The 15434-nt window shown below is 34.6% G+C and overlaps 1 protein-coding gene across 1 annotated transcript in view; it reads right to left on the bottom strand.

The window, feature by feature from the left end:
* Positions 1–15434, bottom strand: part of LOC110448078 — a 189636-nt gene that overhangs the window by 130398 nt on the left and 43804 nt on the right. Inside the window, exons 11-14 of the mRNA XM_021494119.1 lie at positions 14665–14810; positions 8740–8751; positions 2146–2224; positions 1198–1283 (exon numbers count right to left, since the gene is read on the bottom strand). Coding sequence (XP_021349794.1) covers positions 1198–1283; positions 2146–2224; positions 8740–8751; positions 14665–14810 — 323 coding nt within the window. The remainder of the gene's footprint in view (positions 1–1197; positions 1284–2145; positions 2225–8739; positions 8752–14664; positions 14811–15434) is intronic.

Genomic DNA, 15434 nt, shown 5'->3' with positions numbered 1-15434 from the left:
CTTCACATTTCCTTTACAACCATACCTTAATATCTGGCCAAACCTCTTTATAATGCTGAATCGTCACAGACAAATGGTGGCAGTATAACAAGGGTTTACTTTACAACATAGTACTAGTAGCTAAACATACCGTTATCAATACAGGTCTAGCTACGTTACTACTCATTTCAACATCAATCCGAGTAATCATAGACAGATGATTAGATGTTGGAGCTTCATTTTACCGGTATATATCCTTTGTATTGTCATGTTAATGTGAAACTGCAATGTTAAAATGGGAAACTGCAATGTTAAAATGGGAAACTGCAATGTTAAAACGGAAACTGCAATGTTAAAAAGCTTCTGACTAAGTTAATAAACAGGGACATATGTTACTGTTGATACAACTACTGTCAGGAAAGCTTAGCAAGCCAGTACGTGTTTTTTACACAACAGTTCTAGGAGAGATTAGTTCTAGTACTATAGTGACAAGGATACATGTCTCAGCTAGGAGACTACAAAATCCTGTATAACCCATATTAGTGATTATATATAGACAGTCACTGTATGACCAATATTGGTGATTATATATAGACAGACGTTTCCTATAATGTCAGTTAAAAAGACCAAGACAGACAGTTACCAGGAGCCACAGTAATGGGGTAGACATGTAATTATGACATGAATATTCATTGGCATGTAATGAATATTCATATTCAATTCATTGTCTGTAGTAATAAGGAATCATTGGTAAGAAATTTTATTAGGAGTTCCCTAGCCTATTTAATAGGCAGTAGCACAATTCTTAGCTAGTAAGAGCATAGAAGGTTTTCATTTCTCCCAATGCAGCTTAACCAAACAACCAAATACTGATGGACTGTCTATATAAATTAGATGTATGTCAAGTCACCTAGGCCAAAAGTAATCCTGCAAAACTCTGTGACCTTCTCTATAATGTTTTACTTTACATGCTGACTTTCAGGTTTTTATTCGAATATTCTACCCTTTCACCACTATGGACCATAATGGACTTACCCAGATCAATGCATGGTAGAGTTTATTAAAGCTACATAGGGGTGGAAGGCTTAAGATAATATAATTGTGTGTGTGTTGCTGTAACTGGGTCAGTATATGTCCAGTATGATCCTGAGTACCTGTGTTCTTGTGTATTGCTATGAGATATAATCAAACTGTGTCAGTATGTTTGATCGTGTGTACCTGTTTAAGCTGAGCGGAGGTCCATTTCAGAGATCCCATGGCCTTGGTATCGGTTGTTGTGGTCTCCTGCTTCCGTTTGTACTCAGCTAGAAATTGAAAGTTTACATTGAAAAACAATCAAATCAATCCTGCTTTCTCTTGTACTCACATCACATGACAGCCTATTCTTAGCGAAGCAGGCACCCCTTGCTTATTTCAATTACATCAAAGAAAGTAGTGCTAATCAGGTATTGCTTTTTTTTCTTTACAAAATATTTGACTTCCATCTATTTTAAAACATATTAACACTACTGCTGTCATGTTGTAGTGACTAAGCTAGGGTTTATCAGACCATTTAAAGCAATTAACATATTAACACTACTGCTGTCATGTTGTAGTGATTAAGCTATGGTTTATCAGATCATTTAAAGTAATTAACATATTAACACTACTGCTGTCATGTTGCAATGACTAAGCTAGGGTTTATCAGACCAATTAAAGCAATTAACATATTAACACTACTGCTGTCATGTTGTAGTGACTAAGCTAGGGTTTATCAGATCATTTAAAGCAATTAACATATTAACACTACTGCTGTCATGTTGCAGTGACTAAGCTAGGGTTTATCAGACCAATTAAAGCAATTAACATATTAGCACTACTGCTGTCATGTTGTAGTGATTAATCTAGGGTTTATCAGATCATTTAAAGCAATTAACATATTAACACTACTGCTGTCATGTTGTAGTGATTAAGCTAGGGTTTATCAGATCATTTAAAGCAATCATAAATCAGCATGTATTTACAGTAAGCACTATACACAAACTTACTGACTTAGACAAACATTTAAGCACCAAAAGAGCTGAAAGAAGAATACCACCAAAATATGGGTGTGTGCAGTAACCAATACTTGCAATATAGGTGCATATCAGATATTTTGTTCCTATTATTTACTAAGCGATCACTCACCCATAACGGCGTGGAGCCAGTAACCACTGACCACATGTTCTATCCTGCAGTAACTGTCAACAGGAATGTCATCATTCTCCTGAAAAGGAACAAAAAAAACAAATACAAATCTTGTATATCTAACAATTAAGTAGTTACCCGACCTATTGGAGGATCGACACTCAACATGTGGATCAAATTATCATTCCAACAGCTCGACGTGACATTTGTTGTTATACTTATTACTGTATCATGACAAACGCTTGACAAATTTTTTAGTTCCCCTACTTTCACTTCGCTGATGAGGGGAGATGAATCTCTTTAAAACCTGGTATACATTATAATCCTGATATGAAGTTGTGTCTCCCTTAAAAGAATTTTGATTCAACAATTTTTGCAAAAGTTATTGCCCTTTGTTCATTTCAGTATTTGATTTTTTGTCCGGAGATCTCCTCCAACATTTTTTGACGGATTTCTTTGAAACTTAGTAGGCTAAATAATCATGATATGTTGTTGTGTTAAAAAATTTCCTTGAAAAGAATTTTGGTTTCGATAATTTTGGAAAAGTTCTTGCCCTTTGTTTATTTCAGTATTTGATTTTTGTACGGCAATCTCCTCCTACATTTTTCAACGGATCTCTTTAAAACTTGGTATACAATATAATTATGATATAAAGTTGTGTCTCCCTTAAAAGAATTTTGATTCATTTCAGTATTTGATTTTTTGTCTGGAGATTTTCTCCTACATTTTTTATAGCATGTCAGCTAACCACTCTTAGAATGATGCAGATCTTATTTCAACATAAGAAAGTACAAGTATATAACACTATATGGCATTCGACGGGCGTATATTGTTCCGCCCCGCGGTACTCTTGTTCAATTGGGAATTGGTCCCTGTACCAGACCCTATAAACACCTGGCAAAAACCCTGATTATAGAACAAAACCTCTATATAATAATGCCCCTCGCCTTAATTGATAGAGTCCATCTTTACACAGTGTTAATTTCGCCCTTCATTGATAAGAGTCCATCTTTACACAGTGTTAATTTCGCCCTTCATTGATAGAATCCATCTTTACACAGTGTTAATTTTGCCCTTCATTGATAGAGTCCATCTTTACACGGTGTTAATTTTGCCCTTGATAATTTGTTATTACTATGTAGTGTATGTTATTTTCACTTTCATGATAAATCCTCATTACGGACGGCGAAAATAAGTGCAAGTCAAACTTAGGCAAATATTTCCTGGTATAGATTATTTCTACATTGACAGGAAAACATTTCACTGGGTGACGGTTTTCTCGTATGCAGTATCTGAAACTTGTATTAGAGGGCTCTGTGAAGGTAATAGGTCACGATTATAATTTACAACTATTTAGTGACAATAGTTAATGATGACATTTTACACAGTTACTCAGATATAAGTCACTGAAATTTCAATGCATTGTATACACATTGCCCTGTGATCAGTTTCTGCTTGTTTTGTACAAGTGCCATTCTTCTCAGATTGATTAATTAGATATTTTACTTCCCAAAGCTTTAGTGTCTGATTATTATGATAAAATCAGCAACAATGGGTGTTTTTTTGTACTTTAATGACTAAATGACTATTAGTGACAGGATTCTAACAGTTCTGTGGTTTTTTGTACTTTAATGACTAAATGACTATTAGTGAAAGGATTCTAACAGTTCTGTGGGTTTTTTGTACTTTATTGCCTAATGACTATTAGTGACAGGATTGTAACAGTTCTGTGGGTTTTTTGTACTTTAATGACTAAATGACTATTAGTGACAGGATTCTAACAGTTCTGTGGGTTTTTTGTACTTTAATGACTAAATGACTATTAGTGACAGGATTCTAACAGTTCTGTGGGTTTTTTGTACTTTAATGACTAAATGACTATTAGTGACAGGATTCTAACAGTTCTGTGGGTTTTTTGTACTTTAATGACTAAATGACTATTAGTGACAGGATTCTAACAGTTCTGTGGGTTTTTTGTACTTTAATGACTAAATGACTATTAGTGACAGGATTCTAACAGTTCTGTGGGTTTTTTGTACTTTAATGACTAAATGACTATTAGTGACAGGATTCTAACAGTTCTGTGGGTTTTTTGTACTTTAATGACTAAATGACTATTAGTGACAGGATTCTAACAGTTCTGTGGGTTTTTTGTACTTTAATGACTAAATGACTATTAGTGACAGGATTCTAACAGTTCTGTGGGTTTTTTGTACTTTAATGACTAAATGACTATTAGTGACAGGATTCTAACAGTTCTGTGGGTTTTTTGTACTTTAATGACTAAATGACTATTAGTGACAGGATTCTAACAGTTCTGTGGGTTTTTTGTACTTTAATGACTAAATGACTATTAGTGACAGGATTCTAACAGTTCTGTGGGTTTTTTGTACTTTAATGACTAAATGACTATTAGTGACAGGATTCTAACAGTTCTGTGGGTTTTTTGTACTTTAATGACTAAATGACTATTAGTGACAGGATTCTAACAGTTCTGTGGGTTTTTTGTACTTTAATGACTAAATGACTATTAGTGACAGGATTCTAACAGTTCTGTGGGTTTTTTGTACTTTAATGACTAAATGACTATTAGTGACAGGATTCTAACAGTTCTGTGGGTTTTTTGTACTTTAATGACTAAATGACTATTAGTGACAGGATTCTAACAGTTCTGTGGGTTTTTTGTACTTTAATGACTAAATGACTATTAGTGACAGGATTCTAACAGTTCTGTGGGTTTTTTGTACTTTAATGACTAAATGACTATTAGTGACAGGATTCTAACAGTTCTGTGGGTTTTTTGTACTTTAATGACTAAATGACTATTAGTGACAGGATTCTAACAGTTCTGTGGGTTTTTTGTACTTTAATGACTAAATGACTATTAGTGACAGGATTCTAACAGTTCTGTGGGTTTTTTGTACTTTAATGACTAAATGACTATTAGTGACAGGATTCTAACAGTTCTGTGGGTTTTTTGTACTTTAATGACTAAATGACTATTAGTGACAGGATTCTAACAGTTCTGTGGGTTTTTTGTACTTTAATGACTAAATGACTATTAGTGACAGGATTCTAACAGTTCTGTGGGTTTTTTGTACTTTAATGACTAAATGACTATTAGTGACAGGATTCTAACAGTTCTGTGGGTTTTTTGTACTTTAATGACTAAATGACTATTAGTGACAGGATTCTAACAGTTCTGTGGGTTTTTTGTACTTTAATGACTAAATGACTATTAGTGACAGGATTCTAACAGTTCTGTGGGTTTTTTGTACTTTAATGACTAAATGACTATTAGTGACAGGATTCTAACAGTTCTGTGGGGTTTTTGTACTTTAATGACTAAATGACTATTAGTGACAGGATTCTAACAGTTCTGTGGGTTTTTTGTACTTTAATGACTAAATGACTATTAGAGACAGATTCTAACAGTTCTGTGGGTTTTTTGTACTTTAATGACTAAATGACTACTAGTGACAGGATTCTACCAGTTCTGTGGGGTTTTTGTACTTTAATGGCTAAATGACTACTAGTGACAGGATTCTACCAGTTCTGTGGGTTTTTTGTACTTTAATGACTAAATGACTATTAGCGACAGGATTCTACCAGTTCTGTGGGATTAACAAGGATGGCGCAGAACATAAAATGTAGTCAGCTAGGTCATGCACAAGACCTATCGATAATATCAATAAATATTATATGAACTGAGCCATTTCTATTGTTACAGAATACAATGACGGAAGATAAACCGTTTACAGCATGCAAATGCCAACATTAGTTTGATGGTTTTTGCCTAACAGAATCAATTCTTTTTTAATTGACATGAAAACAAACTACTTGATCTCAAGTTTTTTTTAAATACTGACATTCAATGAATAGCATCCTTTAATTTACTTTGTTACCAGGAGTATATTTATGTTGACAAAAAACAAGAGGCCCATGGGCCTTAACAGTCACCTGACTCCTACAGTATGTATTTTTGTTGTTGAAATATGAAGTGGAGATAATGATGTCAATCTTCCCTACCAATGACAGGAAAATTTGTTAAGTATAATGTTATGTCAAGTTTGTCAGGACCATGAGTTGATCATTCCTAGACCTGTTTCAGCTTAATAGAACTTGATTTTGTGTCATTTTTTTTTCTCTCAAAATGGCAGCCATATTGGATTTCTGATCGACCCGAAAAATAACAACACCTTATCAGGACCATGAGTCAATAATTCCTACCAAGTTTCAGTTCAATCGGCCCAGTTGAACTTGACTTTAAGTTTGAAATAGTTTTTCAAAATGGCAACCGTGGCAGCCATATTGGAATTCTGATCGACCTAAAATATAACAACATTTTGTCAGGACCATGAGCCTATTATTCCTACAAAGTTTCAATAAAAAACGCCCAGTAGAACTTGACTTTAAGTTTGGGATAGTTTTGCAAAATGTGGCTGTGGCGACCATATTGAATTTCTGATCGACCCGAAAAAAGCAACCCTTTGTCAGGACCATGAGTCGATCATTCCTACCAAGTTACAGTTCAATCAGCCCAGTAGAACTTGACCTTAAGTTTGAAATCGTTTTTCAAAATGGCAGCCGTGGCGGCCATATTGGATTTCTGAGCGACCCGAAAAATAACAACACTTGGTCAGGGAGATGTCAGTAACATTTCCATGAAGTATCAATGAAATCCCTTCGAAAGTATTTCAGCTTAAGTTGAAAATTTAAAATGTTAAAGGACGAAGACGGATAGCAATAGGTCAATTGAATTTAAGCTCAGGTGACCTTAAAAGCTTTGGATCCTTTGGCACTTTTAGATAATTAAAATAATTTAACACGCAAGTTTTGAGCTAGTATATTATAAGATAATATGTTGTAAACAATTTCAACTAAAGTTCATTTGAATTAGTTTTAAATTTAAAATTGGTTTTCAAGATGGCTGCCATTGTGGCCATATTGAATTTCAAATCAGCAGCCGATAGATGATTGACAAAGATGGATAGCAACAAAGGCTCACATGATTCTCAAGTGAGCTAAAAATAGATGTTTTATTTCTTTATAATATAATAGTAAATATTTACCATTAATCATTTTGAGCATTTCAAATGTCACAATAAATCTTTAACAATAAATCTTTAACAATATCTTTATAAAACAAAAAAATCTTGATTAGTGATAACAAAGACAGTTTGGGAAAACACATTACACATGCAACATGTTCTGTCCTTTACCAACACAAGCTTCCCATACATCACTTTAGGATGAGGATGAACAAAGTCATGCAATTTGTTTTAGCATGGAGTCAAAATAACATCACAAATTCTCCAGACGGATAATTGTGTAAAATTTCTGTCATGTCATGATGTGACAATTGCAATGACAATGCAATTTGTGCAGCAGACAATGGACAATTTATCCTCACACAAATGACGTACAAAACTCTGACAGAAAAAATAAATGGAAGTCCTCATGGTCTAATAGGACCTGACCAGTCAACTATGTCAAACATGCACACACGACCTTGGGACAGTGGGACAGGATACACTGTTAGGTAATGGGGTCGGATAAATAATTTAAACGACAGAACAAAAGTAGCAATGTGTTGTGATGATGGCCTGGTTACTAATATTCTAACAGAAAATGGTAGGCAGTTTTAGCCATCATCAAAATATCTTGTAAGTTGTATTTAAGGAGGTATGTTACCTTACTATTTCATGGTTTCTGGTACTCCTAATGTTATTCATTATAGATTACTGATACAACTAGTACCTTGAGGTGAAACTTTATAGCCATGTGTTTATAGTGACATTTGTTGCTGTTGTTTGAATTTGGACTCACCAACATTGTACATTTTTCAGAAGGTATCTTTAAAACTGCCCTTTTACTTTATTTTTTCTTTCATCCTTGTCAATCATGTTTAGTCAGAAATAAGCAATACTTTCATCAAGGTTGTCTAGTGATAAACTTTTAAATTATATCAATCAGTGGAATGACAAATGTTCCAGATTTAAAATAATGTACCAAAGGATATATAGTCTGCAGCCTGGGACATCTAGATCTACTGATATAAATCAGTCAGCCAGGTGCTATAATTTAACACAATAATTTATGTCCATATTAACAAAAGTAATGTTTTCATGAACTTTCTTTACTCTTGCTAAACGCTCTGTAATTTTAACACCCCCTTACTCATTTTCAAATCTAGATGTGACCATCTGTGTTAACTAGTTAAATAGGGGAATGGCCTTATATTGATTGGAACATTAGTAGTGTCAAACAACAGTCATTTATGAATTTTCACTTTGTTCAATAAAATCCACATTGAATGGGGAAAAAATGGTGTATGGCTATGATCTTCTATGGCTAAATTCATATAAAATAGATAAAATGTTAACAATTACACATTATCATTCCTCAATACATAATATACATTGTAGATGTAATTGCATTTCAGAAGCTCATGCTGACTTCACATACAGTTTATACACACATTATAATCATTCCTGAAACTCAAAAGCTATAACTGTAAAACATAACCATGCCTTGTTTCCAAATTTATGTAATACTTTCATCTCAAAAGCTCAACAATCCAGCAGTACTTACCATCATTGCAAGCTATGATGGGTCCAAACATAAATCATAAAGGGGAGATAACTCAGATAAATCTAAACAATCATAGTCACTGTATGATCAAGTCGACTGACTATATGTAATTTATAAAGAAGAGATAACTCAGGAAACTCTATCATCATATTCACTTCAGGTGAATAACATATAAACTCTAAATTATCAGATTCAGTGTAAAAATAGAGCAAAGGGTAAAATATACAGGGGAGATAACTCAGTTAATTCAAAACGATCATATTTAATGCCCGAGAATGTGATGTTATACAGGGAGACAACTCGGACAACTCTAGATAATTGTACTTACTGGATGTGTAAATTATACAGGGAGACAACTCAGACAATTCTTGATAATTGTACTTACTGGATGTGTAAATTATACAGGGAGACAACTCAGACAATTCTAGATAATTGTACTTACTGGATGTGTAAATTATACAGGGAGACAACTCAGACAATTCTAGATAATTGTACTTACTGGATGTGTAAATTATACAGGGAGACAACTCAGACAATTCTAGATAATTGTACTTACTGGATGTGTAAATTATACAGGGAGACAACTCAGACAATTCTAGATAATTGTACTTACTGGATGTGTAAATTATACAGGGAGACAACTCAGACAATTCTAGATAATTGTACTTACTGGATGTGTAAATTATACAGGGAGACAACTCAGACAATTCTAGATAATTGTACTTACTGGATGTGTAAATTATACAGGGAGACAACTCAGACAATTCTAGATAATTGTACTTACTGGATGTGTAAATTATACAGGGAGACAACTCAGACAATTCTAGATAATTGTACTTACTGGATGTGTAAATTATACAGGGAGACAACTCAGACAATTCTAGATAATTGTACTTACTGGATGTGTAAATTATACAGGGAGACAACTCAGACAATTCTAGATAATTGTACTTACTGGATGTGTAAATTATACAGGGAGACAACTCAGACAATTCTAGATAATTGTACTTACTGGATGTGTAAATTATACAGGGAGACAACTCAGACAATTCTAGATAATTGTACTTACTGGATGTGTAAATTATACAGGGAGACAACTCAGACAATTCTAGATAATTGTACTTACTGGATGTGTAAATTATACAGGGAGACAACTCAGACAATTCTAGATAATTGTACTTACTGGATGTGTAAATTATACAGGGAGACAACTCAGACAATTCTAGATAATTGTACTTACTGGATGTGTAAATTATACAGGGAGACAACTCAGACAATTCTAGATAATTGTACTTACTGGATGTGTAAATTATACAGGGAGACAACTCAGACAATTCTAGATAATTGTACTTACTGGATGTGTAAATTATACAGGGAGACAACTCAGACAATTCTAGATAATTGTACTTACTGGATGTGTAAATTATACAGGGAGACAACTCAGACAATTCTAGATAATTGTACTTACTGGATGTGTAAATTATACTGGGAGACAACTCAGACAATTCTAGATAATTGTACTTACTGGATGTGTAGATCAGTGTGTAAATTATACAGGTGAGATACATTAAATAAATTGTTTTTAGTCATGTCTGCTTTATCATTAAGCTACCAAATGGATTTTTTTGTCATAAACTGTAAATTTACCAAGAAAATCATAATTTTGTGCATTTACTTGATAACATGGAAACTCTCTTTAAAAAGAAGATGCTTTTATTGACGAGAAGCAATTCATTATTCACTAAGAGGGCTTTCGTACACCACCACCAGGCTAGGAGAAGAACTGAATTTAACCATTTCTGTACTCTTACTGGATGGTTGTTCGTTACACCTGATGTATAGATACAACAAGGGAAAATAAAACAATTGTTAACCAAAAGTAATAATATTAAAAGCAATCACATTTAAATGATTATTTCTCAGTGACTACTCATGTTTTATACCAATACAATCTTCATATTGGGTGTGTACGTAGTCTCAATATCAATACTCATATGGCTTCGGCTCAACATGGTTTCTGTCACATCACAATACACAGAGACGCTGTTTTTATCTATCAATACGACGACACCAGGCAACACGTTAGAGAGGAGAAATCTTCAAAGATGACCACATAAAAGTTTGTGTAGAGACCAATATTAGAGACAATGGGATCTGTTGACCAGCGTGTGCCATCAATGTTAATATCAATTCATTCTCTTGTACTTTATAACAATGACAATACACACTGAAAATTAAGTTCGGTACGACAGGAAACAGAACTCATATATATCCATTATTGATTCGTAGAAACTAGTGTGTATGACGAACGTGGAAGGATGTACCAGGTAACTTAGTATCAGTATAAATATTTCATCTCAAATAATATGTCTGTAAAGTTTTCTCACACCATAATAGAACAGGTGCTATTGATACTACATACTTTTAAACAGAATTTATGGATACAATTAAAACTACAATACAGACAGTGGGGGCTACCGAAGGTATAGGCTAACATGTATAGAATATGAATTCTCAACACTACATACAGATAGTCTGTAAAGTTTTCTCACACCATAATAGAACAGGTGCTATTGATACTACATACTTTTAAACAGAATTTATGGATACAATTAAAACTACAATACAGACAGTGGGGGCTCCCGAAGGTATAGGGTAACATGTATAGAATATGAATTCTCAAAACTACAATACAGATAGTGGGGGTTACCGAAGCTATAGGCTAACATGTATAGAATATGAATTCTCAACACTACAATACAGATAGTGGGGGTTACCGAAGGTATAGGCTACCATGTATAGAATATGAATTCTCAACACTACATACAGATAGTCTGTAAAGTTTTCTCACACCATAATAGAACAGGTGCTATTGATACTACATACTTTTAAACAGAATTTATGGATACAATTAAACCTACAATACAGACAGTGGGGGCTACCGAAGGTATAGGCTAACATGTATGGAATATGAATTCTCAAAACTACAATACAGACAGTGGGGGTGACCGAAGGTACGCTAACATGTATAGAATATGAATTCTCAACACTACATACAGATAGTGGGGGTTACCGAAGGTATAGGCTACCATGTATAGAATATGAATTCTCAACACTACATACAGATAGTCTGTAAAGTTTTCTCACACCATAATAGAACAGGTGCTATTGATACTACATACTTTTAAACAGAATTTATGGATACAATTAAACCTACAATACAGACAGTGGGGGCTACCGAAGGTATAGGCTAACATGTATGGAATATGAATTCTCAAAACTACAATACAGACAGTGGGGGTTACCGAAGGTAAGCTAACATGTGTAGAATATGAATTCTCAAAACTACAATACAGACAGTGGGGGTTACCGAAGGTACGCTAACATGTATAGAATATGGATTCTCAACACTACAATACAGATAGTGGGGGCTACCGAAGGTATAGGCTAACATTTATAGAATATGAATTCTCAAAACTACAATACAGACAGTGGGGGTGACCGAAGGTACGCTAACATGTATAGAATATGAATTCTCAACACTATATACAGATAGTGGGGGTTACCGAAGGTATAGGCTACCATGTATAGAATATGAATTCTCAACACTACATACAGATAGTCTGTAAAGTTTTCTCACACCATAATAGAACAGGTGCTATTGATACTACATACTTTTAAACAGAATTTATGGATACAATTAAACCTACAATACAGACAGTGGGGGCTACCGAAGGTATAGGCTAACATGTATGGAATATGAATTCTCAAAACTACAATACAGACAGTGGGGGTGACCGAAGGTACGCTAACATGTATAGAATATGGATTCTCAACACTACAATACAGATAGTGGGGGTTACCGAAGGTATAGGCTACCATGTATAGAATATGAATTCTCAACACTACATACAGATAGTGGGGGTTACCGAAGGTACGCTAACATGTATAGAATATGAATTCTCAACACTACAATACAGATAGTGGGGGCTACCGAAGGTATAGGCTAACATGTATGGAATATGAATTCTCAAAACTACAATACAGACAGTGGGGGTTACCGAATGTATAGGCTAACATGTATAGAATATGAATTCTCAACACTACAATACAGACAGTGGGGGTTACCGAAGGTATAGGCTAACATGTATAGAATATGAATGAAAAAAATCTTTCTTGACAAAATGTAAGAATTCTTGTAACATTAGTTTCTTGACAAAATGTAAGAATTCTGGTAATCTTCATTGACAAATATCAGATTTTGGGTAAAACTTTCCTGACAAAATGTAAGGTTTCTTGTAATTGTTCCTGAAAATGAACAAGAGGCCCAATGGGCCTGCATCACTCACCTGGTATTAATCTCACAATTGTAACCTTAACAGTGGACTAAAATAAAGCTACAGGCAAAATATCAGTGTCTTGACTAAACTAAAATCATTCAGAAGAACCTGTTAAACGATTTAAACACATTTGACCTTTGTGACCTTAAAAGTCAAACATGGACATTAAATTGAACAAACTTTACAGCCTTCATCCCAGAATGCAACTTGTCAGATATCACCACCCTAATGGCCCTATACCTTTCGTTTATTGAGAAGATGACTTTTAAATATTTATGCACTGTGGACCAGATGTTACCTTGAAAGTGTGTCAAGGTCATTCACATGAACAAGCAATCACCCTGGATGCTTAAGTTTTTCAGAAGAAGTCAATTTTTAGTGTTTTTAAGACAAATAACCCCTGTGACCTTGAATATGGGGGAAGGTCATTCATTTGAAAAAACTTTGTAGCCCTTCATGCCAACATCCTTCTGGCCAAATATCATCACCCTGGACCTTTTGGTTATTCAGAAGAAGTTGTTAAAAGATTTCAACATATTTGACCATAGGCTATGACCTTGAAATGGGCGAAGGTCATTCATTTGAAAAAACTTTGTAGCCCTTCATGCCAACATCCTTCTGGCCAAATATCATCACCCTGGACCTTTTGGTTATTCAGAAGAAGTTGTTAAAAGATTTCAACATATTTGACCATAGGCTATGACCTTGAAATGGGCGAAGGTCATTCATTTGAAAAAACTTTGTAGCCCTTCATGCCAACATCCTTCTGGCCAAATATCATCACCCTGGACCTTTTGGTTATTCAGAAGAAGTTGTTAAAAGATTTCAACATATTTGACCCCTATGACCTTGAAATGGGCGAAGATCATTCATTTGAAAAAACTTGGTAGTGCTTCATCACAACATACTTCTGGCCAAGTATCAACACTCTAGGCCTCTTGGTTATCTAGAAGAAAATGCTTAAAAGTTTAAACATATTTGACCCCCCTGTGACCTTGAATGTGGGTGAAGGTTATTTATTTAAATAAACTTGGTAGCCCTTCATCCCAGTTTGCTTCTGGCCAAATATCATCACCCTAGGCCTTTTGGTTAAAAGAAGAAGTTGTTTATAAAGTGAAATATTGACGCTGGACGACGAGGTACGGACGACGGACGCAGCACCACGGCATAAGCTCACTTGGCCCTTCCGGTACAGGTGAATATTTCACTTCGATTTATTAATTGTAATTGTCAATGTTTTCATAACGAGTGAGCCTTGATTACAATTTGAATTATATAAGTTTGATTCATGAGAATAATATTAGAATTGTTATATCAGGGGAAATTTCTGGACTTTGCCGTAAGTTCGACACATCAAGTTTGAATCATTCAAGTTCGATTTATAGAAGTTTGACTGTAGGATCCTTGCTGGAAAAAATGAAGATTTTCTGTGATCTTTCCTGCCAGATTTGTGTTTATATTTGTAGTATGTGGTTCGTAATTACCGATATCTAAGTAAAACGCGTGTAGACTTACACTAGTGCTAAATCCTAAAGCAGGAAAACACAAACAGTTCACACAGACTATCTGTCTTATCGAAGCTTACCCTTATGACAGGATGCAGTCTGAACACAGTGCGTGGATCATCATGGTCGGAGGTCAAGGTCACTTTCTTTTCTGTTGTATACGTGAGGTACTTCCGTGAGCACATGTGGATAATCTTACACTGCTGTTCCCATTTCAATATTCCACCTACAAATGTCAATCAAGAGTAAGGAACACCCACAAAAGTACTAGGCATAGTTACTGACACCTACACAAATGTCACATGTTTAAAAAATTCATTACGATTGAGAAAAAGATTCTTATGAGAAACATGATTTGTGATGTTAAATAAATGAGTATTAGATCTTTCACAATTAATGAATGCCATTTGTTTTGTTTATCTTACAGTACATCATTTTTATCTGATAGAACAACTTTGTATTCAATTTTCAAATTTCAAGAAAGTAAAACTAGATTAAAATTCCTCTTCTTTTCAATAGATTTGAATTAACTATATATAATTAGAATCAGTTAAGCACATTCACTTGTTGACTCTACGATACTCACCACTGATGGGTCCGTTCTGTAACTCTGCCAGTATTCTACCATACTCACCACTGGTGGGTCTGTCCTGTAACTCTGCCAGTATTCTACCATACTCACCACTGATGGGTTCGTCCTGTAGCTCTATCTGCCAGTATTCTACAATACTCACCACTGATGGGTCCGCCCTGTAACTCTATCTGCCAGTATTCTACAATACTCACCACTGATGGGTCCGCCCTGTAACTCTATCTGCCAGTATTCTACAATACTCACCACTGATGGGTC

The sequence above is a fragment of the Mizuhopecten yessoensis genome, unplaced genomic scaffold, assembly GCF_002113885.1.
Source record: "Mizuhopecten yessoensis strain PY_sf001 unplaced genomic scaffold, ASM211388v2 scaffold3819, whole genome shotgun sequence".
Classification (NCBI taxonomy): Eukaryota; Metazoa; Mollusca; class Bivalvia; order Pectinida; family Pectinidae; genus Mizuhopecten; species Mizuhopecten yessoensis.
Note: the sequence above shows the minus strand (reverse complement) of the source record. Positions and strands in the feature narration are given on the sequence as shown.